Genomic DNA, 27,566 nt, shown 5'->3' with positions numbered 1-27,566 from the left:
GGCAGAAAAGGGCAAGTCCATGAGTGAGTTTTACGAACTTTTTCAATGTTCTATTGCGTTATTTATATACGCCATTTTACAGGGTAGGACAGACAAAGTCTCAAATACCAAATATAATAAATCTCTTAATAACTAAGCTTGCTCGGTATTGTTCTTGGAGAATATCAGGTCTTTTCTTCGCGACCCTTCTTGCGCAAGCGACATTCTCCTGTTAAGGTCCGCTCGCTTAGCTAAGATTCTTAATTAAGAGGCACCGAGATGTCTTAAATAAAAGAGAAAGGGGTAGCCAGATATGGACAGGCCACTTTCAAGGAGTTACGGCTTGAGGGCGAAGTAGCGGTAAAAGAAAAGTACAGTAGCTAAAAGACATTTACAGCCAAAGTTTGTTTTTAAATGCAAGATTTAATCGTAGCATTTTACAATAGAACTGCAATGTAAATAAGTTACAGCCATTCCACACTTATATTTTAAGTTACATTTAGTTCCTTTCGTGTAGGAATAGCGTTGACGAGTAAAGTTATCTATTTTTCTTTTCTTTGTTTTTTCCTAACAGCTGACGCTAGAACAAAAACTTCAACAACATATACTTTGAGAAATAACTTACAACTCAATTATAGGCAAAATAACCTACAATAACTTAAACTACTCCAAGTAACTTAGAATTTAGAATACTTCTTTCATAGAACTAGCGTCTTAGTCGAACGCTGAATTCGATAATTTCTAAACAGATAACTTGCAGGTCTTCACCAGTTACTGATGCCATCTAAGAAAATATAGCACTGAAATATATTGTAGATATTTCTAACGATAGCGTTAACTTGAAATGAACATATCATGTTTATAGCTATACATCTTTGCTTCCTATCGAGTAAAATCATTTTCAGCTGTGAGCAAACTTGTTACAATTTAATTAGATCATAGTTATTCTGAAAACTACCACAAGTTTCTCTTATTTTTTTTCTCTTCTGCAGTTCTGTCTCGTACCTTTTATACTAACCTTGGATAGAATATCGTTTACTCAGTTCCAGACGGCTGATAGTTAATCTGAACTTTAACTTCATTCTCTTAATTCACTTACAAAACTTATATTTTTTCTTAAACCATGTAAACTTCAGCCTTTAGCTTTTTTGTAATATATTATTTTATTTCAACTTATCACAAAACAGCAGGGTAGATGGACATGTACAAACAAACAAACAAACAAACACTCTAACAATAACAATATTTAAACAAACAAACAAACAAATAAACAAACAAACACGGATCACTCAGTATACAGCCTTATTTTAGCTGCAAGATATTATTCACTTGCCAAGGAAATGGCACCTGACGGTAATGATCTCTCAGATTATCTGTTATAAGGTATTAAGATCACTTATGTTCTGCATTAATTAACAGAATCATACACTGTTTAAAAATTCGTTTTACTTAATATCTGTCATGCTATAGACGAACTACCCGATACGGATTTGAGCACGTGATCTGCTCCTGGGCATCTGGGTGAGCATTTCTAAATAAAAATGGCGGATTATCTCCATCGAGCTTCAAAGACTCGTTCAGGGACAACGTAAGCCCTTCATGTATCTAACAGTTCGCTTAGGCTGAAACAGCAAACACACTTACTCTTCATGATAGAGTTATCTGCTTAGTACAATAATGATGACGACGGGCTATATTTCTCACTGAAAGCGAACCACAAACGTATCCCCAAGTCCCAGGTACAAGGATCTTCAGATTTGACTACGAGAAAGAGATTGAGTATGACCACGATTTTCGAATTTCAAACCAGTGACGTTTCCAGAGGCCTTGATGTTGGTTTAGGTAGAGAGGGTAGCCCCTCATGGGATATGTTACGTGATAATGTAAGGCCTGAAACCCAGACTAGACCATATTCGTACTCTCGGCCGGCATTGGACTGGAATTAACTTGCAATAGACCTCTTTAGTTTGGGCGGTTTGTTTTCCCATTACAGACCACGTGACATTCTCTAGAGAATTGTTCTTTTGTCCATCTAAAACTTGTTCTTTCATATACACACAACTATTTGAAAATTTGAAAGCAAGAATTCGCAAGAGTATCATCACATCGTCTGAAATGGAGCAACAAACCACCCAGTCGAAAAAGGTCTCTTAAGGCTAACGCGGGGAGTGTTTTCAGAGCAAATGACATTAATCTATTTTTCATGATAATTATTCCCCGACATGAGCCTCCACTGCAAGCTAGAGAATACGAACACAGCCTATTGAAAACTCTTACTCGTACGCAACTCTAAAGTTCCCTAATAATGCCCGGGGATCAAACGTTGGGTTCCCAACCAATCTGGCAACTAGCTTCGGATGCTCTAAACCTGATCGCCAATGTTGATACTTCCAAGCCTCAAAGCGGGTCTTACCGCGTGGCCCTGGCACCGATAGTTGACGAGAGATGGGTTACGCAGCAGCGTCACAGCCAAGAACCAGCGGTTAATTGCCTTCTGAGACATGCGCGGCAGACGGGGCTCCCGGTGATAACCTTAACGGGAAAAAGAAACCACAATTAGGACTGGTACGAGAGATTAACGTCATGGATCAAATGCCCGAGTTATTATGCTGTTCCCGCCGTTGTGGCCCACTCTGGCTAATTTGGCCGTAATTTTAGGGCACCTTCTCAAAACCTCACTGAGTGTATAAAATGCCTCGACAAGTGGTGAGGTTTATTTATTTTCGGCGAGAGAAGAAAAAACATTCAGAAGATAGTGTCACCTACCAGAATAGTTGGTGACAGGCTTGTTAATACTAAGGATGCCCAAACGTTCTGCGAGTAAAGGAAAACGGAAGTGAGATGTGAAATTCCCATGGACTTAGCTACAGTGGAACCCCACCTTACGACCATCCCGTTAATACGACCACCTCGTTATTACGACCACTTTATTCTGGCCCGAAAAAAAAAAGCTCAGTCAGTCATTTTCTTATTTAAAGAACCCCTTGAATACGACCACCACGTTAATGCGACCAATTTTCCATGACCCGAAAGTGGTCGTGTTAACGGGGTTCCACTGTACTCTTGAAATCAGCTCCGAAATTAAAAATCGACATTGTTTGTTGGTTTGTTTGTTCATAAAACGGACGGTGATAACGGGCCGACTGCATAAATAAACAAACCTACAAACGAATGACGAATGTTTGAATTTACCAATAAGCGAGTTAACGAATGAAAGAAATAATGAGGGAATAAGTGTTCATAGGTAATCGTAAGGATGCGCGTGCAATTAGAGATTTACACTACGAGTGATATTCGAAAATTCTCTCACATTGCACGAGCCTTTAAGCGAGTGTAATTGGAAAGATTTTTCAAATCTTACGAGTGGGCCACCCTGCCTAAATAAAGTTGACCTTGACCTTGACCTTGACACTATTACTCAGTTATAGTATCACTGAGAAAATCACGAACGTCGACAATTATAAATTAGCTATAAATTGCCTGCTCTCAGCTAATTACGACATCAGTAAAAATGCAAATACGACATGGCAAGCATGTGTGGAAGTCACTACACCAGTATTGCACCGAAGGGGCTCCGTGCATTTTGCCATTAATTGCCAGAGACACTTACACAGTATTTCAAATTCAGTTTTTTTCTTCTGTGAATCTTCTTGATCAAAGCAGCCTCGCTCTCACATAATTTTATTTCTGGTGAGAAGTCTGGAATCATTTTGCATTTTCCTTCTTCAATCTTTCCTTGCAACTCATTGTTAATGACACCAATGGATTCCTTTTTTCAATTTTTATTGTTTTCAGGAGGACGCTTATTCTAGGAGGGACGCCTAATGGTGAGTGGGCACCTAATTGAGAAAATGCGACTTTTAACAGAATCTCTCAACCCGTTCTAAAAGAAATTTATTGAAGCCAGTGAGGAGAATTTGAATGTTAAAAGTTAGACTGTCACTCCGTGTTGCCACATCACACATATTACACACCTACAGAAGGGTCTCTCAAATAAACAGCTGGTTTAGGTCGGGTAGGAGGTCCTACAATTGAAAGATACAAGTAATGGCAAAAAATGAAAATTACGAATTAATACAGACCGTGGGAATAAATTAAATGTAAATATATTGTTTTGTTTGGAATTTTAAAAGCACGGTATTCCGCCATGATAGCGTTCGCTAAGAATTACCGAGAGCGTGAAATTATTTTGCTTTATTCTCTTTAACAGAAAAAAAGGCCGAAAAACGGCTGAAAAAATAAAAATTAACAGGAATAAACAACAACATCTAAAAACAAAACTACCCTAAGAAGATTCCAAATTTCATGAGAATGTCAACAAAATAAAACCTGATAAACTGAAGTCCACTTCTATTCTTGTCGGTTATTCTGATCTTTTTTACCAAAATAATAGTTATCCAATTTGTTTGAATATTTGGTGGCTGGCGAATACAATTCGGAAATCACAAAAGAGAAGTTTATATAGTCAGCTGAGACACTACTTTCAATGCCAAAGCAGGATACATAACAAGAGCGCTTCAGTTATCTTTCCGAATAAATCAAAACTACAAACCGGCTTGCTGTCTCAAGCCGGGTAGACACAACTATTTTGAGCGACCAGAAGAGTTGCCGGTGTAGCACTGCTTAAGAAGAAACAAGTCGCGATAAAAAATTCATTTAAACTTTAATACACAAGAAAATTGACATAACTTACGTTCCTGCAGAGGCTGGTAATCCTTATTTCTGTCAAGAAGTATCTGGCAGAACACTAGCATAATTGGGTGTCTATGGGCCACAAGCACAGTGACAAAGCCGAGGTAGGCAACGAAAGCTGAGTGGAAAATGCAAGAAATAAAACAAAATATAGGCGACATGGTGACAAGCAAGTGACTAGGTAAACACTTTATTTACCGAGGGTAGCACCTAATAGTGTACAATATTAATAAACTTGTGGCCCTTAATCTAAAATACTATTTACTAACATATGGCGATAACATTAAAATGGATACATACATGATAAAAATACGAAACACTATATTATGCCTATATACTCCTAGGGTTAAAATGTGGTAGAAGGCGTTGTTCCAAGAAAAATTGGCGTCGCAAGGCGTTTCTAAGAGCTTTGACTACTAGATACAGTGTAGCTTCAATTATTATCGTCTTCAGTATCAAAAATAACTTGAGTAAGTCGTAGAAAAATTTTACTTGTTGCGTGCCAGCTTCATTGTAGCAGTTATGGTTCTATAACCACGCAAATGCTAGAAGGGAACAGTTTTCCCCTCTCGAGCGAAACTTGAACAAGAGGACGAGCAAAGCTTGAGGAAAAATATAAGCCTCGAGGACAAGACAATCCAAGCATATGTTTTCAAGGAGAATCATGCTTCAATTGCTTCTACGTCATTTGGCTCTGTTTCGGTGATAATGACCAAGAACTTCTATTCAATTTAACATCTTTTGTTTAGCGAAAACTGACCGTAAACGACTGACAAGTGAATGGAAACCATAAATGTAAAAGCTGGCTGGGCTTATTCTCAGATGTACTCCAGGTCTGGCTGTAATTTCCTGGGTAAGTCATGACTTGTTTTAGACCAATTACACGAGAATTTTCTCCGTCTTCCTTTCAGTAATTGGTGATAACTTAAATACTAGCTGTTTAATTTCAAATAAATGGCGACAGCTTTAAAAGTCACAGACATGTTTCGACAGAAACATCTGCCTTCATCGGTGTGTTGCAATACAGTAGAACCCCTATTAAGCGGCCAACCCTATTAGGCGGTCACTAACCATTTCCCCGAGGGTGGCCGTTTAATAGGGGTTGAACTGTACGTGCACAGAGCTGTTTGCAATAATAAGTTAATAAACTACGTATATCTTTAACAAACCTTTGTCCCACGTCTGGAATCCCTGCATCAAGGACGTGCGGTCAATACGAGAGATAAAGATAACTCCAAGAAGCATTCCTTTGAGAATGCGCATGGTGCAGGAAAACAATCCAAGGAGAATGTTGTAGAAGAAGAAAAAGTACGACATGATGGAGAACAGCCGTCTAGGAATAATAAAGAAAAAAAAGCAAACACATCCAGCATTTCAGAGGGAAAATAAAAGTCATTTTGATGGAGGGTAAAGGAGTTAATTCCCCATATAAGTCTTATCAAAGGTCAAGTCTGCATACGAGCCAAGTGTCCCATCAGGCCGGAGCTTATCCCGATTTCTGTATCAAGAAGCGACTAGGAGTATTTCTGCTTCCCCTCGATGGGTGCCAGTCCACTACATTAAGCTTGTCGGTACCCATTTATACACCTGGGTGGAGAGGCACTGTGAGAGTGAAGTGTCTTGTCCAAGGACACAACACAATGTCCCCGGCCAGGGCTCGAACCCGTACCGCTCGATCAGGAGGCGAACGCACTAACCATGAGGCCACCTCACCTTGTACCCAAGGTAAAACCTCTCAAGTTATTTTTAGACATGGTAGCCAGCTCTTCCAAAGATAAAGTTCTTATATTTTCGTGGAGGATGAAAGTGGATGTAAAGCTGCTAAGGCTGCCGGTCCACATGAAACATCGCGTCACAGGATGGATTATTTCTCGATATATCTGGGGTTTTCAAAGGTGATACTGATCTATCTATCTGCTATGTGGAATTCTATTGATAATGATATAAAGTTATTATCCTTATCTAAGTGCAAGAAAAGGATAAAAGATTAATATTTCGAAAGATGCTAGGAGCAATTGCATTATGCCGTATTTCTACCAATTGAAATCAAACGGCGACAACGGACGCGCCCCAGGGGCCTGTTTCTCGAAAGCCCCGGAAACTTTTCGGGCCTGTAAAGCCATTTTTAGCTCATCTGTTTTAAAAAACGGAGAAGTGTATACGCCTGAAACTTCTTGTATGAAGGGAACCTCTGTTCATATTAAGAATACGTGAATAAAACAGCTCCGTAATCATAAGGTTTCAGATTTTGCTACGGGTTTCCAGGGACCTTCGAGATACGGGCCCCAGGTCACCTCAAATCGCGCAAGATAAAAATTCCCTGAGACTAGGGGGAGGGAGGGGGGGGGGGTGGAACTATTCACCATTTGACTGGATACAAACCTACTGAATAAAGTTTATACTGAATTTTAACACACAATGTGCATAACGTTGATTTTTCTATTGTGCGTACTTTTCTCTTGGTCAAAATGGCGACAACAACAACAACAACAACAACAACAACAAACTCCGTTTGTGAAATGATACACACCTGTTATCAATGCTGACAGTAATGTTCGGGTAATCTCTGTCTCGAAAGATCACATGTGCAAGAAACAGCTGGAACAACCATAAGAAAAAAGCCATGCCCGCTGTTGGTCTAAAAAAGAAAAAAACAAAAACAAAACCAAAACAAAAACATAGCAGAGGTCAAAGGAGAAATTTAAGATAGTAAAATCAAAAACAGGGATAAAAATTACAGACGAAACTGATTATCGAGCAGTACTTTTATGTGGTACTGTTTATTATGCTGTACAAGGTAGTTCTAACTTTTACGTCTGCGGATGAAACCTTAGTGTGAAACTATTCAGATGAAAGCTATTGAGCAGTACTTTCAAGTGGTACTGTTTATTATGCTGTACAAAATGGTTCTAGCTTTTAAATCTGTGGATGAAACCCTCGTGTGTGACCATTCAAATAAAAGTTATTGAGCAATACATTCATGTGGCACTGTTTATTATGCTGTGCAAGGTCGTTCTAAATTTTAACTGTCTGGATGAAGCCCCAGTGTGTGACCACTCAAATGAAAGCTATTGAGTTGTAGTAAACTCTGCGACCGCATAAAATCAATTATAAAAGTATTTTCTAGGGGACTCAGTGAAACATGTTGTGGCAAGATTTATGATGTCATTAAAGATGTAAAGAATGCGCCAGTAAAGTTTAACTGTTAAATCGGTCAAAACTCACAGAAAAGCCAATACTGCGTCTCCTAATTGTTTTGCTATCTCTGCGGAAAATACTTGTTTTGGATCCCTGAAAATAGTTGCCAGAACAAATGCCACAACAGATAGAAATGCCCACAGAGTGAAGTAACCTTAGGAGAGAGAGAAAAAACCCTTGCATGAATTTCACTGGTCTTATATATGTTAGATATCTTAAAAGCGGAGAACTTTCCTAAACATTTCCACAGTCAATTTCCGGAAGCGATGCAGCATTATCTCCAAGAAAAACTCTTTCTGAAATTTGAAACCTAGTTTTAAGGAGTTCCTGAATAAACGGCTGACTAAAGCCCCCCTCCCCCCGGGGTACCCCTTATATGGGCTATATAGGTATGTGCAGCCCCAAAGGGTATGCTTTTCAGCCGTTTTGGTCATAGGGTATTGATATTGGCCATTTTGGTCCTAAACAGGGTATGGGTTTTTGCACTCTAGTCTTAAACTGCGTATATCTTTTTTTAGAAGAAGCTACTTTTTCAGGTCATAGATGGTTTAGAGAAAATTGCAGATAGGGTAAGGGTTTTGGAAAGCAGGCCGCACACCCCCAACCCTCCGAGTACCACCCACTCCACCCCCCTCCCCATCACGGGACTAAAAAAACCTTAAACCTGGCAAGTTACAGTGATGCATAAGGCCTTGTTCACGCCAGCGATATAACGTTAGTTTGTGTCATACCAATCAACGAATAGGCTATCTGATATCCAGAAAATCGTAGGCTTTTTCCCTGCGAGTGACAAAAAGAGAAAAAGAACAATTAGAAGCTAGAAGTCTCATCCCTGTCAAATACGAATCTGAGTCTGAGGTAGCCTATGTTTTGCCAAGGTAATGTCTACCCTTGATTAAACATTTCTTTTGTTTTTTTTGTTTTTTGTTTTTTTGTTTTCATTCCTCAGTATTTTTCAATCCCAAGTTTTCTCGTCAAATTGTGTTACAAAAATCATATCGAGTACAGTTCACTTACAGATATTTCACATGATACTATTTATTTATTATTTAATTATTTACTTTTTTACTATTCATCTATCTATCTATTTAATATTTATTTATTTATTTATTTATTTATTTATTTATGTATGTATGTATTTATTTATTTATTTATTTATATATTCATTTATTTATTTATCTATTTATTTATTTACCTATTTATTCATTGATTTATTTATGATAGGGCTTACATGTAACACTGTAAAATAAGGAGATTTTGTAAAGCCCGTAACTTGTGAGTCTGATACTCTTATTTGAACATTTTCTAACATGCTACAAAATTAACAAAATGTTCGCGGAAAATTACAAACATTTTGATTTTAACAGCTGGGAAAAGTAATAAGTCTGCATATTGAGGATTAATTTTACCGAAATTTCAGAAGTCTGTAAACGCTCTAAATTTTACAGTGAAATTCGTTGACCAAAAAGTTAAAACCATTCTCGAGCTATATTTATTGTCGAACTATACCCCTACTAACTTTCTGTGAAAAACTGGGGATTGTTGGGATTTATCCAACAGACATTTGCTGTCTTTTGTTCCTAAAGACTTACCACCAAGCCTGCTGGAGAAACGTAAACTTCCTTTGAAAACTCTGTCTCGCCTCGATACATCTGCAAAACGTGTTCCCTAGAATAGATTACATTAGGAATTACATTATTATCATTCTTGGTCGGTATTTTGCCATTCGGATTGTTTCCATGGAAACGATCATAAGCAGTGTACTTTTTGTTTTCGAAAGTTGGCAAATTCAAGGCCCGAGTGACATATAATAAAGAACCTACTAATCTAGCTTGCTCGAACCGCACTGGCGAATATATCATGTTGGCCCTCGACGTTTTTGTATGGAACTCACTGCACCAGACCACGAGCCAGGGCCAATACTCCCCAGTTCGGCCCTCGTGCTTAGTTAGTAAGACATCAATCATAAGGACGAGCTGACTATGAGTGACAACTGAACGGTTAAGGTCTATTAATATTATTCCCGCAAATTCAGTCACACAACTTAAATTAAAATGAAGTAAATCTATTATGATTGAAATTAAACATTCTACCACAATAGTTTGTGGGATAGCTCATTTAAACATTCTACTCTGTGATTTTTCTCGCAACGAAGTTGAGAGTACATGCCTTCCTAGAAAAGTAAAAGTGTTATGTTTTTTTCCTCATAATTGTCACTTCCTCGACAGAGCCCAATGGTTCGTATAGCACACCTATTCAGTACTACAACAACGGTGGCTGCCAACATCAATGTAATTAACACTTAATGACTCATTCCGAGGGGTACCGTGAATTTTGTTTCCCAAGAATCTCAATGTTTCCCGAGACGAAGTCAATGGAAACATTGAGATTCGAGGGAAACAAACTTCACTGTTCCCCAAGGGACCAACCATTAAGTGATTTGTTACATAGCAAAATAAATGGGTCAAACTGGTGGAAAACAAGTAATCACTTTATTAACAAATGACGTGCAGCAGCGGTCAACATTTCTCGGGTAACAGTAACCTGTTTCCTGTTTGTAGTCATGGTTTTTGCAACATTGCCCGTTCATGGCATTTGGCGGGAAATAGTTTCATTGTTAAATGTCCTGCGACCACGAACTAGCCAATGAATGGGCAAGCTGTAGCGGGACAAAAACCAGCTTTACAACAACACTTATTGGATGTAGGATCATTGACGTTTAACCTCCCAAGCCGGCATTCATTCGTTTTAGTTACTGAGCATTCTTTCTCAAAAACTGAATCCACATATCCTATCATCCGTCGGACAGCTTTCAAAATGTTGCCCGAGAAAAAGGGGTAAAATTCTCCACCGTTAAAGCGCACTCTGTCAACAAACTTACCGGTGACATTTCATGAAATGTAGGAACGACAGAACAGAGAAAAATGCTGACGCGACTAAGCCTCCCTCAAACCCGCCTGGAAATAAGATAAAGAAAATAAAATCAATAAAGTGGAACCCCCACTAACAGTTACCATGCACTGGCTTTGACAAAGCCAGCATGGATACGATTTAGAAACCAGATTCTGCGTCTCGAATTATTAATTTTGTTTTTATTGACAAGCGTTAACAGTTTTGTTTTGCTGTGATTCCTATTGCTCATCTCGATTTTGATATTGGAAAATTATGCAGAAGTTTCGTTTAGGCGGCATCTTCGTTGGGAATGACTTACCATATAGGACATCACGGAAGGCTTTGCAATTTTCAGTCGTACAGGCTCGAATAGAAATCCTCCTCAAAGCATCAAAGATGGCTAGGAAGGCCACAAGAAGCTGACAGAAGAATAAAACAGAGGTTACGATAGAAAAAGTAAAATGGAATTCCCTCGCTCGCAGACAACAAGGAATATTTTGTCAAAACGAAAGTTCCACGACAACACATGAAGTAATTTACTATGATTGAAATGAAACAATCCAAAATAATACCGTATTCTAGCTACCATGCCCTGAAACTGATAGTGAACCTAAAATGTACTTTGGAATATTTAGCCAGGTTAAACCATATACTTTGGTGTCGCAGAATCCCTTTTAGCCTATAAAATGAAGCACCCCACCCCCACCCCTCCAATCTCGGGGTTCGATTGAACACATACGCAGCTCAAAAAAAGTATTCGAAAATCTCTTTCACGGAAAAGCTAACGCTTCATTTTATCCTCCAGTCAAACATGATTATAACAGTTACCTCATTTAAGACATGCTACCTATATTAAATAACCTAAAAATGATATACTAGTAGTGCTATTCATATTTACTTCAGGTATATTTTGCAGGGTGCAGGGTGCAGGTTGCAGGTTGAAATGTAATTATAACTGGAAAACCGCTGGCACTTGAAAGAACGTACAGTTGGTAGAATTACCGTGACTGTTACATGACGCTGTTTACAGTCGCTCAGAAAGGTGGCTTCCACCTAAGTGCCAAACCGGCCGAAGCGATGGGAGGAGAGTATATTCCTATGATTTTAAGCCTGCAATGAATTATTGTTTTTGAAGAAACATCTGAAATATCATCTGAAATATCTGCTGAATTTGGTTTCTTCCCTGTGAGTACCAAAATGAAAGCACACTGAGCTTGCGCTAGTATATTCCGTCGGTTAAAATCTTATATTATTTCATTTCTTTATTTATTTGCTTCATTTGTGATGGCAATCTTCTGTTGTTGAGGGAAGACTCGAGCCAAATCTGGAATCGATGGAGACATCTGTGGAGCGGCCATCCAGATGGCTTTGAAGAGATTTCACCAGTCTCTGCGTGTCGATCGATAAGTACTTATAGCGGATCGATCGTGTTTTCGATGGACATGAGAACATCGCTCAAACCAAGTGCGATCACAAACATGTTGGGAAGCGTACGAAGTCTCTGCTTTCCGTACACGGCGTCACAAGTTGGAAGATTGCCAAAGAAGGCCTAAATATTAATAACAGCGTGTTTTCACCGCGCGAAAGAGGCGAACTACTTTATGTAAGAACCCCCGACGAGTATATCGGTTATTAATTATTTTTAGTGCCAGCGGTTTTTCAGTTATAATTAAATTTCAACCTGAAACCTGCACCCTGCACCCTGCAAAATATACCTGCCGTCATATTTATAATGAGAAAATATAGATGCTGTTGTTAAGTTGTTGCTTGTTCTTTCTTTCAATTTATTAACGATTGTTTTTACCATTTAGCAATAATACTGGAAACACAACCCTTTCATACACCATACAACTCACCTGGAAGACCGTAATAGCACACACCAACATGGTTGAGATGAGCTGGGTCGAGAATAAGAAATCTAAAACCGACAAATCAAAATACTCTTGTTAAACAAAACACCGCTGAATTTATAAAGTTATAAATGTAACTGTATGATGTACATGCCGTAAGTCTGGAGTGCCTGTGTTTCAAGTGTTAATTAAGGTCAACGCCATTGAAGGTAACAACTCTTTTTCAAACTTGTCTAGTAGCACATGTTGCAGAAAAAGTTCGGTCAACTTCGGGCATAATGTTGCCACAACTTAACAACACCAATGGCACAACAACGCTATTCAACTGAATGCATTAGTTTTGGGAAACAAGTTGGAGGACAACGTTGCCCGCATCATATAACCTTTGAGGTATCGTGTTGTCTCACATAAGCCTTAATTATAAGCTTTCCCTGACTTCTTAGCCTCATAGATTTGATATTTGTAAATAAGTTATATTGTCAAACACAGTTTTTCGTGTTTGATAAATAACTTAATTTACAGTGTGGTAAAATAATAATTTCTTGACATTGAAAACTGAAACATTTTTGTCGCAACACTACTGCCAGGCAAAAATGGCCCCACATTAGTGACACGAAATGCAAATTTGTTTCTCGACTGAAAATCACCAGAAAGCGGCGGAACATGAACTGAAAAGCACTGCAAACGTCAGCTTTGGTTGAGAACTGCTGTGTTGCTCTTTGGTCAATGCACCTCCTAGGAATCATTCAAGATCTTACGCATAAGTCTAAATTGGCGTAATTGACGCCTTTTAGCAGCACGGGACACCAATGTTTGCAAAAACTCTTCTCAATCGGGACAACAGGATTCATGTGCAGCAAGTTTTCAAGTACAAAGCATGATTCGGCTCAAATTTGTATTGTTCTTAATATGCAATGTGCTCTTTGTAATGTTCTTATCACTTCCCCTTGAAGCAGATTGAAGTTCTGGGCGAAACATCGGTATCATAAGACTTATAAATTGAAAAAAAAATGCACTTTTTGAACGAAATTACGTTTTATTTGTTACTACAGCCCATAGCCAATTGGGTCATAACCATGATGGCTAAGCCAATGAAAACTCTTGAACTGCATAATCCAATGATTTAGTTTTTAATAATAAAAGTCATGCGTCTCATGGTCTCTGCACAAAATTAACGTTACCAACCTTTTCTTGGTTTGTATATTGGGTACAGCAGCTTTGGATACCATTTCATCTCCCAAAAATCCCTGACAAAATGGTAAATAATACTCCTTGATGAAGTTCGCTCAGATTAAATTGTCAATGTCACAACTAACTTCCACGTACACATTACAGTAACAAGATCTTTACGGAAACGATGACGTCACGATTATCATGCAACTTCCCTGGTAAGTCTTCCTCAAATACAAACCAAAATGACCACTGATTGTTATGTTTTCAAATTAACTGGGCGTAGTGTCGACGGAAAACATTTGATGCGTTTTCAGATTGAAAACGCCGCTTACAAATTTCTCCGGGGCAGTGCTTGAGACAAAATGATAAACACAATTTAAGTTTGCTGTCACTTAGAATTGCGTGATATAAAACTCAAATTTTAGCGACGCAGGCTACGCTTTCCAGGAGGTTTTGGGACGAGGGTCCACAATAGGGTTCTCAGATCCCGCTTTCCCGCCCATTTTTTCCTGTTAATCCCGCCATCCCGCCCTTTTTTTGTCTGGATATCCCGATCCCGCCAACTTTTCAAAGAAGTTTCTACGTTACTTACTAATTTGTTAAATTAATAATTAATTTAATTATTAACATAGAAACCTTTTGAAAATAGATATCGTATAAAAGATCACAAAAGAATTCAATGGGTAGCAAATAAGTAAGCACAAATGATTATAACGTTTCTTTCCGTAAACGGTTTACTGTTTTTTTTCTTTTGTCCACGTATCAGCGAAAGAAAAAGATTGTTCATTCCCATTTTTAAGAGATGGCCCATACATACACTCGACAGTTTCTTTCAAAGTTTTCAGCGTCTTCACTTTCCTTGATATCTGGGCTCAGAACTTTTCTTTCCGAATGAAGGAATTCCTGCTCGCGCATCATTTTCGTAATATATGGCGCATCGTACAATAAATCCCTATCACCGCCATCCGGTGTGGCTATCCTGGCAAAAACAAGACAAGCACTCTGAAAAAGGTCGAAAGACTAGAAAAACTAGAAAGGATTGGGGGAGGGGGGAGGGGGGAGGGGCAAGATTACAGACACAAGTGTCGAAAATGTCAGAAACAGACAGATGTTGGTCTAATGCGACCATTGCCAAAATTTCGAACTTGCTAAATTTTTGCCAATTTTTTCCTCGCCAAAAATTGGAAATATTTGAATTCGCTCTGGTACGACCCGGCCAGCAGTCTCATGATGCTAACGTCGTTAAGCGATAATAGATACGTTTGGCAGAACATGACAGGGTACAGAGTCGTTACTATTCACTACTTGAAACCTGACACAGCTATATGCACAAAAGGTTCGTTTCTGCCAGCTTGTGGTTTTTACGCTGGTCAAATAACAATTTATGAGGCCATGTAAGAATTGAAATCCCGTATCCCGCTCTGTTCCCTTTACAAATCCCGCATCCCAACACTATAAAAACACGAAATACCGCTCCCGCTGGTAATTTTAATTCCCGCTTCCTGCCCCTGTTTTCAGCTCAAATCCCAAATATCACAGCGAAAAAAAGCCAAATCCCGCATCCTGCCAAACCTATTGGGGACCCTCTGGGACGCCTCGTCGAGTCACACGCGATCGCATTGTACACCCGATTTTCCTTCGCTTCTTTGAGCAGCAATCAGTACCCACGCTAGATTCATTGTCATTAATAATTTAGAGTTTGAAATAATCTCTTCATTAACTCATTGCATTGTTTTGCGTTTGAAAAACGGCGCGACGCGAAAAGAGAGAGTGAGTATTCAGGCCCGTAACCAGGGGGAGTGCACGGGGTGCGTTCGCACCTCCCCACAGGCCCCAAAGGTCCGCATTTTGATACTCTGTGAATATCCAAGTTAAGGAGTGCAGTCGGTTAAGGTAAAGTCTAAAACTTAACAGTGATAGTTAAACAAAATCAAAGAATGGAAAAAGCAGTAATGTATTCACTGGGAAACTAAAACCAGCTGCACTCTAGTAGCCCGAGCCATTCAGAACATTTCAGTGAGCGCACTGATGTCTGATCTTATCTAAATGAATAATAAAATTAACGTGCGCACGCTTTGCACGGAAGTTTAGACGAGCGAGCCAATGACAAGGGAGCGATCTCACGATTTTTGTCAGACACGTCTGCTAACGCGTCGGGTAGTATTCTCTATTTGTACGAGCGCATGAGCGCCCGAAGATGCAAAATGAGTTTTTTGTGTAACACGTTATGGGTAGGAGAGAACAGGAAAATAGAAAGAGGAAGGCTGCAGCTAAATCTTGCCAGTCTCTCGTTACATGGGTCAGTAAAGTACGTCGTCAAGAGTCATCAGACGCTTACAATGACACTAATGACAGTGCAGTCTGCGATGACAGCCCAGCTGAAACCACGACTTCAGATCTCTCTCAGTTAACTACTGTTTTTCAGCGAGATATAGAAGGCAAATCATACTTATTTTCGCAATGTCCACCAGTCTTGATCCCATTATTATGTTCTGAGATTTAGTCGCTATTCCTCGATATGAAACAAACTCGTTTAATAGAAAGCCAGAGAGAAACACAGAGTAACAATTCGGAGAGGGACTGGGGGAGGGTTAATCTGAAGCAGCAATCCACAGGCATCCCAAACCATCAAAATAGAAGTTTTCTACACACAAAGAGGGAAAATACATTTTGTTTCTCTTGGTCTCTTATCGTCATTTCCTGATGTCATGACAATATTCTATGAAAAGCCGATGTGTACTTTCTTAACAATTCAATTCGATTCGCAAGATATGCGCCACAATCCCTGCAACGAGCTGTGCACGAATGTGAAAGAAGTGCGAGTTCTTCAAGGCGGCTGCATACATGTAACAGGGCATGCATGGGCCAGGAAAGGCTGTCGTCCCTCGCACTAATACACATACATTATCAAGTTAAAATTGTTTTGGATGAGGTGGTAAATCTGTTTGCCACCAAACACTCACAAAGGCTGGAGGTCAGGTTTATTCTGAGGGATTGGTTCCCCAGTATTTTGATGTATCATTTTACATTGTAAAATCAGTCCTTTATAACTTAGTTCAAACAGTTGTATTCGACAAATGTAATATTCAGTTCCTACCGTGTACTTTGCCATTACAATTTCTCATGTATTGCTACTTTCCTAAATAAACGGATCAGACAATAAAAAATACATTTCGGTAGTTTGGTCCATTTTGGCCTCGTTAGCACTCCCCCCCCCCCCCCCCCCCCCCATAAAATCCTGGTTACGGGCCTGGTATTCTAGGTGATCCCATTAATTCAAGTACTCTGTCCCTCGTGGTTGGAGTACACTTCGCGTATCCCACAATCCGGATAGTAATTGGTTTGTATCACTACGCTACATGATTGGCGTAAAAAATAATTCGTATTCAACCAGAAGTAAAACCACATGACTCACTCGCACTCGTTTTCCCACGTTTTACACTTGCTACATGTAATTACTTCGAGTTTTGATTGGTTCATTGGATTGTCCGTGTCCTTTGTGATTGGCTAGCGTGATTACTTTAGCTTTGGCTTTTATGACACTCAATTGAAAACCGCTCTAAGTGTCTAACAATCACAAAAATTACCATGCATCTGTGTCTGTGTATTACTTTCTCTGTTAAAACAGTTTATTTGTGGTCTTTATACTGTTCTTACGGGATTGATCCTGGATTTAACAGCTCCTTGATGTGGGCTATCTCTGGCTCTCTAGCCAAACGAATGTCAGAGATTCCACCACCACCCTAAAATAACCAATAAACATCATAAGTTTACAAATCTATGATCGCTTACAGTAAATATTGCTTAAATTGTAACTGGATAAAAACAGGATACAAAATTATCATGTACAACATATCATTAGTTTTTACCAGTTTTAGATGCAATGATGGCATAAACCAATTGAGTGATTTTGCACTCCGAAAAAAAATTCTTGCTTTAAAAAACATTGCCACTTACTCTCCCACTTGCAAAAGGGAACCATTTCTTTCGAACTTCAAAGTAGAGCAGGACAGCAAACCTCACCAGGATAAACAAAAGGCACAAGTAGGTTGGAACCTTCCCAAGTTGTGACAGATAGTAAACCTTCCTGGCCTCTCCCTGTCAATAGTAAATTAATGAATAAGCAAGCAAGCACACAAGCAGGCAAGTAAGAAAAATAGAAATTATGGAGGGAAGGAAGGAAGGAAAGAAGGAAAGAAGGAAGGAAGAAAGGAAGGAAGGAAGGGAGGAAGGAAGGAAAGAAGGAAGGAAGGAAGGAAGAAAGGAAGGAAGGAAGGAAGGAAGGAAGGGAGAGAGGGTGGGTGGGTGGGAGGGAGGAACGAAGGAAGAAAGGAAGGAAGGAAGGGAAGGAGGGAGGGAAGAAGGAAAGAAGAAAGGAAGCAAGGAGGGAGGGAGGGACGGAGGGAAGAAGGAAGGAAGGAAGGAAGGGAGGGAGGGAGGGAGGGAGGGAAGAAGGTAGAAAGGAAGGAAGGAAGGGAAGGAGGGTGGGAAGAAGGAAAGAAGAAAGGAAGAAAGAAAGGGAGGGAGGAAAGAAGGAAGAAAGGAAGGAAGGGAGGGAGGGAGGAAGGAAAAAAGGAAGGAAGGAAGGAGGGAAGGAAGGGAGGGAGGGAGGGAGTGAGGAAGGAAGGGAGGAAGAGAGGGAGGGAGGGAGGGAGAAAGGAAGGAAGGAAGGGAGCGAGGGAGAGAGGAAAGAAGGAAGGAAGGAAGGAAGGAAAGATGAGTGCATAGACAGATGGATGGAAATGAACAGATAATGAATGAATGGATGGGTGGGTGGCTTGGTTGGTACATAAATAGATAGGTGAATGGATAGCAACCTCGTTCCCAGGCTCTCCGATGGCTCTCCCATGGCTGGACCGATGGATGGATTGATAGCTGGATGGGTGGGTGGTTTGACTAATTTGATTGACTACACTATAATTCTGTGGGAGGTGCGGTGGCCTCATGGTTAGTGTGCTTGACTCCGGAGCGTGTGGTCCGAGTTCAAGCCCTGGCCGGGGACATTGTGTTGTGTTCTTGGGCAAAACATTTTACTCTCACGGTGCATGTGCCTCTCTCCACCCAGGTGTATAAATGGGTGCCGGCAAATTTAATGCTGGGGGTAACCCTGCGATGGACTAGCATCCTATCCAGGAGGGAGTAGAAATACTTCTAGTCGCTTCATGGTAAGTCTGAAACCAGGATAAGCTCCGGCCTGATGAACCACTTGGCTCGTATGCAGACTTTGCCTTACCCTATACTTCCAGCCATATTGTGTTGTTAGATAACCTCTCATACACATGATATAATCATGCATCTATAATGCTGGATAGTAAAACTGGACTCAAATTCAGAGTAACATTACTTAAAAGGATCTTTCTGTACATGGTAACAGCACTCAATGGTATACAGCACCTAGTTTACAGTAACTCAAACATTGGAAGTGCTCAGCACAATCCCTTTGCCTTATAAGGACTAATCACTTTCTTACCACAAAAGTATCTCCACATTGAAAATCAATGATAAGTTTAAAACAGAATCTACAAAGCAAACAAAATAATTTATTCACATGAGAAGTGCATTCATTAAGTACATGTAATAAATAAGTAAAGGCAAATGTGTTAATTTGAATGTAGAACAAAATTAATCCACTTTTTTTTTTGTAGCATATGGGGGGTTGCATGGTACAGTCAGCAGGCAGATGAGGAAATGGGAGCTGAAATAGGAATCTTCTTTCTGATTAATTAAGCCCAGACACACTGGTATCTGGATTAATTCACAGTTGGCCTACTAGGAAAAAGGTTAGGACCATTCTTGTAATATTAATTTACATGACTAATAAAATTTCAATCTCCAGATTCAATACTGTGCCAACCTTATTGTTACATAGACAAAGCCAAGAAGTGATCCCAGCAGCTTGTATTCAGTTGTAAGGCAGGCAAAAAATGGGTAGAACAGTATTCCAAAGATAAGGACAGCTACAATACCCTGAAAAACTAAAAAGACACATTAAACACTAATTAGCTGTTAAAACTGTGTTTATCCTCCATAAAATAAGTATATTTTAATTTAACTGATTGTACTTATAGTTAAAAAATGTTTAAATTTATTCCTTTTTAGAAATTCAAAGGAAAATAAGTTACACATTTACATGTATTAACCTGCTGGTATTAATTTAAGCCAGCTATTGCCAAGTTTCAAACCTTAAACGATCACTAAAGTGTTTAAAAAATATACATCTGATGAACAAGTGGGCTGAAGATACTAATCATTTAAGACTTAAGTATAATTTACAGTAAAATATATAGATATATCATATATCACTCACCCTTCACCCAAGCAGGACCAGGTAAGGAAAAGAAACCATTCCGTGACAGAAACATTTCAAGGCATGTACTGGCTGTGGCTCCAAATGTAGCGGCAATGGTATATCTGTTACTAAAACCACCTAAGAAGTTGATTGGTCTGAAAAGAAGAAGCTTGAACATTCAACACAGAATATATTACTAAAATAAATATCATACCATAATAATTAACACAGGGGCAGATCTAGGGAGAGGGTGCAGGGAGTGCACCTCCCCCGCCCCTTAGATGACATGCGGCTTTCTAACATAATTGGTATTGTGCAGTCAGTTACGCCATTCCTTGCTTAGTGATGCACCCCTCCTAAGAAAAATCCTGGATCTGATCCCTTGTCACATTGTTTATTATAATATGTAATTTATACATTTTGTCATTTTCAGATGTAGCGCAACATTATAGTCATCAGTATCTGCATCAACCTATGAATTAGCTGGATTAGAATAGTCATGAATATTGTAAATAACATACTCAGGTAATGGTTCTTGCAAGATTATATTAATTGTCATCTTCAAGTTTTGGCTTAAATTTAACACATGATCGAAGGGCGTCAATATTTAAGTCTTTAAGGTAGAAATGAGGTGAACTAACTAAATGTAGTTACCTCAAGAAAAAGTTTGGAACTTATTTATTTACTTCATGTTCAAGTGAGAGGCTATATGTATCAAAAAAATAAATCAATATACTAAAAAAAGCTAATTGACTAATTGGTAAGAACTTTCTTCTGGCTATGGCCATCAGGGTCTGCCAAAGCTAATACATTTGGGGAGCATATCAATCACCAGATTTTTAATGTATGAAGTATGTGAAGAAACTGTGGTGGATTGCATAACATTATTGTGTAACACCCAGATCCAACTTTGTCAACTTCTTGACCATTGTTGTTGTTGTTTTTTTTGTCAACTTTTTTTTTTCAAGAAAGAAATGGCTCATTCACTGACATGTCCCTGCCAGTAACCCAAAGGGTTCCCAGAAAGGAAGTTATCAACAGGCAGATTCCCAAACATATAAAAGGGACGGTGGTGCTCTAAGAGGTACCAAGATCCTGTTTTGTGGGCGTGGCTTGAATTTTTTTCTCCCCTAAGAGGTACATTAATTCTTAACACCCAATATTATGACACAATATTATCTCCTGTCATATATTTTTTGGCTTGATCAATGCCCTAAAACTGGTACCACAAAAGATCCTGCTGTGGACCTTTTGAGGCTGCACACCCTAAGACTAAAGAGGCACTAAAACAACTTTTTTTTAACCCCTAAAAGGTACGATGAGCACCCCTGTCATTTATATACATGTATAGGAGTTGCCCCCCTCCCCTCCAGTGTTCCCATACCTCTCTGTGAGGCCATAAAATTATCCTGCACCTGTTCATGGCTTGAAAACAGGCTGTGACTAAAAGTGGGATGGGGACTTGGGGACTGGGACGTGGGACATGGGACGTGGGACATGGGACGTGGGACGAGAGAGAGACTCGGGGACACGGGGATGCGGGGACGTGGGGACTCGGGCATGCGGGGAGGTGGGGACGGGGGGACTCGGGGACGCGGGGACATGGGGACGTGGGACGCGAGCACGCACAGGAACTCGAGGGCATGGGACGTAAGGACTTGAAGACCTGATAAACAAACAACACCTGATTTTTGCGCTGAATTTGTAAAATACAATTTTCAGCGGTCAAGTGAAAGGTAATCTAATATGCTGGAGAGTTTGTCAGCAGACCAGTAGCTGATGATCTCCAGCATGTGTTAGGGACCAGCACCAACGACGATGAGCCCAGAGGACGACGACCGGAAGTAAAATTTCCCCTTACCGTGCTCAACTCATCATTCATGTGAAGTTCAGGACATCAAAACATCAGGTTTGCCATCCAGAGCGAACATGAGTATGTATTAATCTATTTACGCAGTGTTTCAGCCAGAAAATTTATATCAAACCATTGAAATGTGGGAGGCACGGTGGCCTCATGGTTAGTGCGCTCATGTCGGGATCGAGCGGTCCGGGTTCGAGCCCTGGCCAGGGACATTGTGTTGTGTTCTTGGGCAAGACACTTTACTCTCACAGTGCCTCTCTCCACCCAGGTGTATAAATGGGTACCGGCGAACTTAATGCTGGGGGTAACCCTACGATGGACTAGCATCCCATCCAGGGGGGAGTAGAAATACTCCTAGTCGCTTCATGCTACAGAAACCGGGATAAGCTCCAGCCTGATGGGCCACTTGGATTGCAATTATGCAGACTTTACCTTTTTATTGAAATGAAAGTTGGTTAGTTATTTATTTTTTGCTCAAGCAAAACTGGTCATGGAGCTCGTGAAAGGAAGACATGACAAAATTTTTCGATAGTTTTAGGTCGACGTTTGCAAGGACACAGCTCTATTTACACGTGCTTGCACTTGGATTTCACGCCGTGAATGACGTCCTCGATCCAGTCCTACAGAAATTTTACTCATCATCATCGTCTCATTCATCATTGGTGCTTAAGGTCCCTATTACTTTTCATTTGACCGCCGAAAATTGTATTTTACAAATTCAGTGCAAAAATCAGGTACGTGTTGTTTGTTTAACACGTCATCCAGTCCCTACGTCCCACGTCCTCGAGTCCCCGCGTGTGCTCATGTCCCATGTGCTTGCGCCCCCACGTCCCTGAGTCCCCATGTCCCTGCATCCCCGCATCCCCGAGTCCCCACGTCCCCGAGTCCCCATGTCTCCGCGTCCCCGAGTCCCACGTCCTGAGTCCCACGTCCCACGTCCCAGTCCCTAAGTCCCCGTCCCACTTTTAGTCACAGCCTTGAGAAAAAAAAGGATTTCTCAGAGCCCAACCACTACCTCTTACCCTAACAAAAACATTCATGATCAATCTGGCTATCAATAACTTAATTGCCATTGCATGATTATGATGAATTAGTTGTAAGCTATTTTTTATGAAACGTGAGTCCTGCAAACACCTACATTAATAGCCCAGGATATCCATTGCAGTATTCATGTTTGAAATTCACTCGGCGCCTTAGACATGCCAGTATCAAAATGATGAGAAGCTACAAAACAATTAAAAGTAATAACTTAACTATTAACATCCCATTCATAATTACTATAATTGCTTCTAATCAGTTGTTTGAATGAACATACTCAGTGCAATATAACATTTTAACATGCAACTTAGGATATAATTATATTTCACACATAATATGAGCAATAATTTCCAAATATTCCAACAACTGAGTTGCAGCATTTCTTTGATTAGAACAACTGTGAAAATACACCCAGTAAAAAAAAAAAAACACAACAACAACAACAACAACAAAAGCCTTTTGCACAGAAACTTAAGCCAGGCATTAGAGACTACAGGGAGCAGTGCCTCATTTTTCTCGCAGCCATTTTTTTAAAGTTAATGTGCTTTCGGACATGATACAGCATTGAAGATGTCTTGTATTGAGCACTTCAAGATCATGTTATCCATACTGCATTATTAGAGACCCAATTGACCACCAGGATTTTACAATTTCTTTTTTTTGTGGAGTGGGGTGGGGGAGGTGTTAGTGGCATTAATTTAGTTATTATTTAGATGACATAATTATTAGAGGGAGGTTCTTTCATGCATTCACCATCTTGTACTAATAAATTGCAACAGCAGTATATAACATGTATAAAATAAAGAAAGAGGAAAAAAAGGTGGTACTCCATTAGTTTTCATGCAAATGTTCATAATAAATAGATATCAATCAGATTGTACGTGCATGGCCTTCATTTGTTTCACCAATGTCTGAGCATGAGCAAGCTAAGTGATGTCCAAAAATAAGAATAGACTGACTGGTTCACTTATCGATAATTGTGCAGTTGTTCATGCTTTTCCAGGAACACATTTCGGGGGGGGCGGGGGGGGGGGGGTGCTGAAGGAAACAAAAAAAAATTAAATTAAACTGAGACGCCTTAATTATTAACAGTCTCTTGGAATTTTCAGTATACTAAGTTTGTCTTCATTCTTTTCAACTTACAGCGGGAGCAAGGCATCCAAGTTCATACATCCGCTCATTTATTCCATGGCACCTAATTTGATCATATAATGAATATGTCAATTGCATAGATAGAAAAGTACAATAATGTCAATTTATTGACTCATTCCCAACCAAGGAGAAGAAGACGAAAAAGTTTACACACTGGAATAGGTATTCTAATGTAAAAAAAAAAAGTTTAAAAAAAGAAGGAAAGAAAAATAAATTTATAGCCATGAAGATATTGTGCCAAATACTGCAGGCGAGATGAGCCAAATACTGCATGGTATCTTGCCTGCTAGGGATAATGTGCTACGTGTCCCACAAGAAAATTTTCCTGAAGCCAAAGCAGGTTCAACAAAGTTTTCTCTTGTAAGTTAAATGCACGGTGAAAAATATTTTTTGAGACAGCTTGAAGATTTCCTGTCGTCTTTGTATATAATGATCGAGTTGGAAAATGAGAAAAGTGGCAGTGTTAACAAAAATAAAGCAAAGAAATAGATATATAGATATAGATATAGATATAGATATAGATATAGCCATATATATAACAACAACAACAACAACAGTTTATTTTCTACTACTGTAAGCAACTAAAAGAATTGCAATATATATATATATATACATTTTTTTTTTTTTTGCTTGTTTATGGGCCTCGACCGTCTTTTGGTCCATAAACACGCAAAAAAATAAAACTTGTCCATTATCCAACCATCTTGACCTCACGCTAAAGGCTTAAGTTTTCACTAGAACATAAGCACAAGCATAAGCATAAGCACAAGTGAAAACCGCCACGACATAAACATAAGCATAAGCAGAAACATAAGAAGAACGAACCCACTCATTTGTCTCGTGCAGTTTTCACTAGTAACGCGCTCGACATAAGCATAAGCATAAGCACAAGAAAAACGGAACTGTTCGTTTTTCTTGTGCTTATGCTTATGCTTATGTCGAGCGCGTTACTAGTGAAAACTGCACGAGACAAATAAGTGGGTTCGTTCTTCTTATGTTTCTGCTTATGCTTATATTTATGTCGTGGCTGTTTTCACTTGTGCTAATGCTTATGCTTGTGCTTGTGCTTATGCTCTAGTGAAAACCAGCCTTAATACGCTTGGTCAAAAAGCCATATATATTAGCTCTCAGACTGGTCACGCACATTTCGCGTGAATAATCACATTATATTACACCTTCTGAGGTGTTAACATCCTTACGTCGCAGACAAATAAACCAAATCCGAATCTGTTATGCACCTAATAACACACATGAAAAAATTACTCGATTCTGATCGGCTAAGGGCAGTGCAGTTCAAGTGTAACACCAGTTCCTCCGCGCGAATTTTTTCATACGGTTTTTCTCGTTCAATTTGGAGTTAATTTGCACTTGTGAGTTTTTCAAAAAGCTGAAATTATCCCAATAAGCAACAGAATTTCAGTGAATTTATTACCTTTTCTTCTCCGGACTCAGGCTAGTAGGCTGTCCATCGCCGACATTAAGAAAACAGAAAACACAAGGATAACCTAACAAAGACGTATTTACGCTTTTGCAGCGGTTAAAACAAAAGAAATTACGTTTAGAAACTGTGACCTTTTGTCCTGATAAGCGTCTGTGCTTTTCAGCGGAAAAATCCCATCCTAAGCTGCTACGAGGTTGACTGCGAGATACTGGGTACCCTACTTGTTACTATTTGCCACTATTTGCCACTATTTTCCTCTATTCGCTACTATTCAAGACTGTTCGCCACTATTCGCACTATTCGTACTATTCGCTATTCGGGACTATTCGCTGTTCGCTATTCGGGTTTTCCAGACACCCTTAAAGACAGAGTTCTTGTACGGAATGGAACCTCTGTTTATACTAAAAATATGTGAAAAGAACAGCTCTGTAATCATAAGTTAAGTTTTGAGATTTTTCTCCGGCTCTCCGGGTGCGAAAACTTTTCGGGAACTTTGAGAAACGGGCCCGGCTGCGAGTGCCATAGAAAATAAGTCATGCATTATACTACATTTATTTGTAAAATCAAACTTCATGTCATCTATAGTCATCTGATTCCATCCTTAAAACTATCAAACAAGCTTAAACCTGATCGAGGAAAGTTTTGGCACAAAATTATCAACCATCTTTGCGCAATTTGAAGAGCTGAAAATTGGTGGGCTCATGGAGCTCGAAGAAATATGATTGTCTTAATTAAATATTTAATTTAGCTCTCTTTGTTGCGACAAAATATTTTGGTTGTGAATGCATAAGCCTAAATTTCAAAATTTCATGTTGTCGGGGGACAAATATAACCATTCCATATGCCTGACTAGCCGTTCTAAATACACGTATTTGTATCGGTAATCATACGGTTTCGAGTTTAATTTGGAATTAATTTGCACGAGTGAGTTTTTCAAAAAGCTGAAATTGCACGAGCCGCTTCGGCGAGTGTAATTAATTGTATAATGCTGGATATTAAAGCGATGACTATTGACGACTATTAGTCACTATTCGCCACTTTTCGCGACTGTTCGCTACTATTCGCACTATTCGCACTATTCGCACTATTCGAGACTGTTCGCTATTCGCTATTCGGGTTTTCCAGACACCCCTGTGTGTAAATACCGATTAACTAAAAATGGCTTTTCGAGCTCGAAAACTTTCCGGGGCTTTCGCGAAACAGGCCCCTGGATTCAACAACACAAACGACATTGAGACAAAAATTAAACCTACTTACTGGGTTGTAGTGTTCGCTGAATCTTCAGCCATTTCAAAATTTACTGCGCTGTCGAGAGCTGTCCTTTCCTTTGTTCCTCGCTCGCATAGTTTCTCGGAAATTTAGGCCCGGGCGCGGTGGCTTAATTTCTCGGAAACCGGAAGCTAAATGAAAAACGACTACTGGAGTGATGAAAAATTTCGGGCGGCCGCGAGCGACCTGGACCGTCCGCGGAACGAAATTAGAAACTCAGTTCAATATTTTACGAGTTTTGGGATATCGAAACGATATCCAAAAGTACACACGTCACATATTGAAGAGAGAAGTAATAACACACCAGACATACACCACAAAGAACAGAGCGACGAAAACCAAAGCGAAAAAAAGAGGTAAAAATGAAAAATGAAATGACAAAATTAGCAAAGACAAAAAAAAAAAAAAAAAAAAAAAAAAAAAAAAAAGAAAAATACCCGTATTATTTTGGGAGGTCCAAAAATATCCAGCGAACACGTTTTTCGCTTTCTTCAATCCTTATATTCCTGGGTTATATTACAGCAGCAAAAAACAAGAACTGGTAACAATGCAAAATGGATCTATTGCGCCAACTGGCAATTTATAATTTTAGCCTAAAGGGGACAGGCGCTTTAGTGTCTGAGTCTCATTCCATTTTCATGGTATTTGTCATACGCAGGGCCGCATACCTCACAATATTAAGGGAGGCAATGGGGCCTGCAAGAAACTGGAGAAGCGCTGAAAGGTTATTTG

The 27,566-nt window shown here is 39.5% G+C and overlaps 1 protein-coding gene and 1 long non-coding RNA gene across 4 annotated transcripts in view; one reads left to right on the top strand and one right to left on the bottom strand.

Moving 5' to 3' along the window:
- LOC149104286 (uncharacterized) overlaps positions 1–27,268 on the top strand; it is a 198,784-nt gene extending 171,516 nt beyond the window's left edge. Inside the window, exon 2 of the long non-coding RNA XR_016201658.1 lies at positions 27,227–27,268. This is a non-coding gene — a long non-coding RNA (uncharacterized LOC149104286). The remainder of the gene's footprint in view (positions 1–27,226) is intronic.
- LOC110059755 (stimulated by retinoic acid gene 6 protein-like) lies at positions 383–26,972 on the bottom strand. Of its 3 annotated transcripts, XM_089271967.1 has the most exons (21): positions 26,823–26,972; positions 24,116–24,167; positions 23,073–23,158; positions 20,092–20,228; positions 19,639–19,759; positions 19,255–19,303; positions 17,742–17,882; positions 17,442–17,527; positions 13,797–13,858; positions 12,618–12,679; positions 11,081–11,180; positions 10,751–10,826; positions 9,462–9,537; positions 8,601–8,649; positions 7,897–8,023; positions 7,202–7,309; positions 5,841–6,004; positions 4,673–4,789; positions 3,954–4,004; positions 2,746–2,793; positions 383–2,511 (listed from the first exon to the last, which is right to left on the bottom strand). In XM_089271967.1, the coding sequence occupies exons 1-21, from the start codon at positions 26,852–26,854 to the stop codon at positions 2,342–2,344; spliced, it is 1,914 nt and encodes a 637-aa protein (XP_089128093.1). In that variant the 5' UTR covers positions 26,855–26,972; the 3' UTR covers positions 383–2,341. The 3 variants fall into 3 exon arrangements, with proteins under 3 accessions (XP_089128093.1, XP_089128095.1, XP_089128094.1); XM_089271969.1 differs by lacking the exon at positions 23,073–23,158; XM_089271968.1 differs by lacking the exon at positions 2,746–2,793 and having other exon boundaries at positions 26,823–26,971.
- Positions 27,269–27,566: the final 298 nt, after the last annotated feature.

The sequence above is a fragment of the Orbicella faveolata genome, unplaced genomic scaffold (assembly GCF_042242905.1).
Source record: "Orbicella faveolata isolate gen_17 unplaced genomic scaffold, um_ofav_v1 contig_34, whole genome shotgun sequence".
Classification (NCBI taxonomy): domain Eukaryota; kingdom Metazoa; phylum Cnidaria; class Anthozoa; order Scleractinia; family Merulinidae; genus Orbicella; species Orbicella faveolata.
Note: the sequence above shows the minus strand (reverse complement) of the source record. Positions and strands in the feature narration are given on the sequence as shown.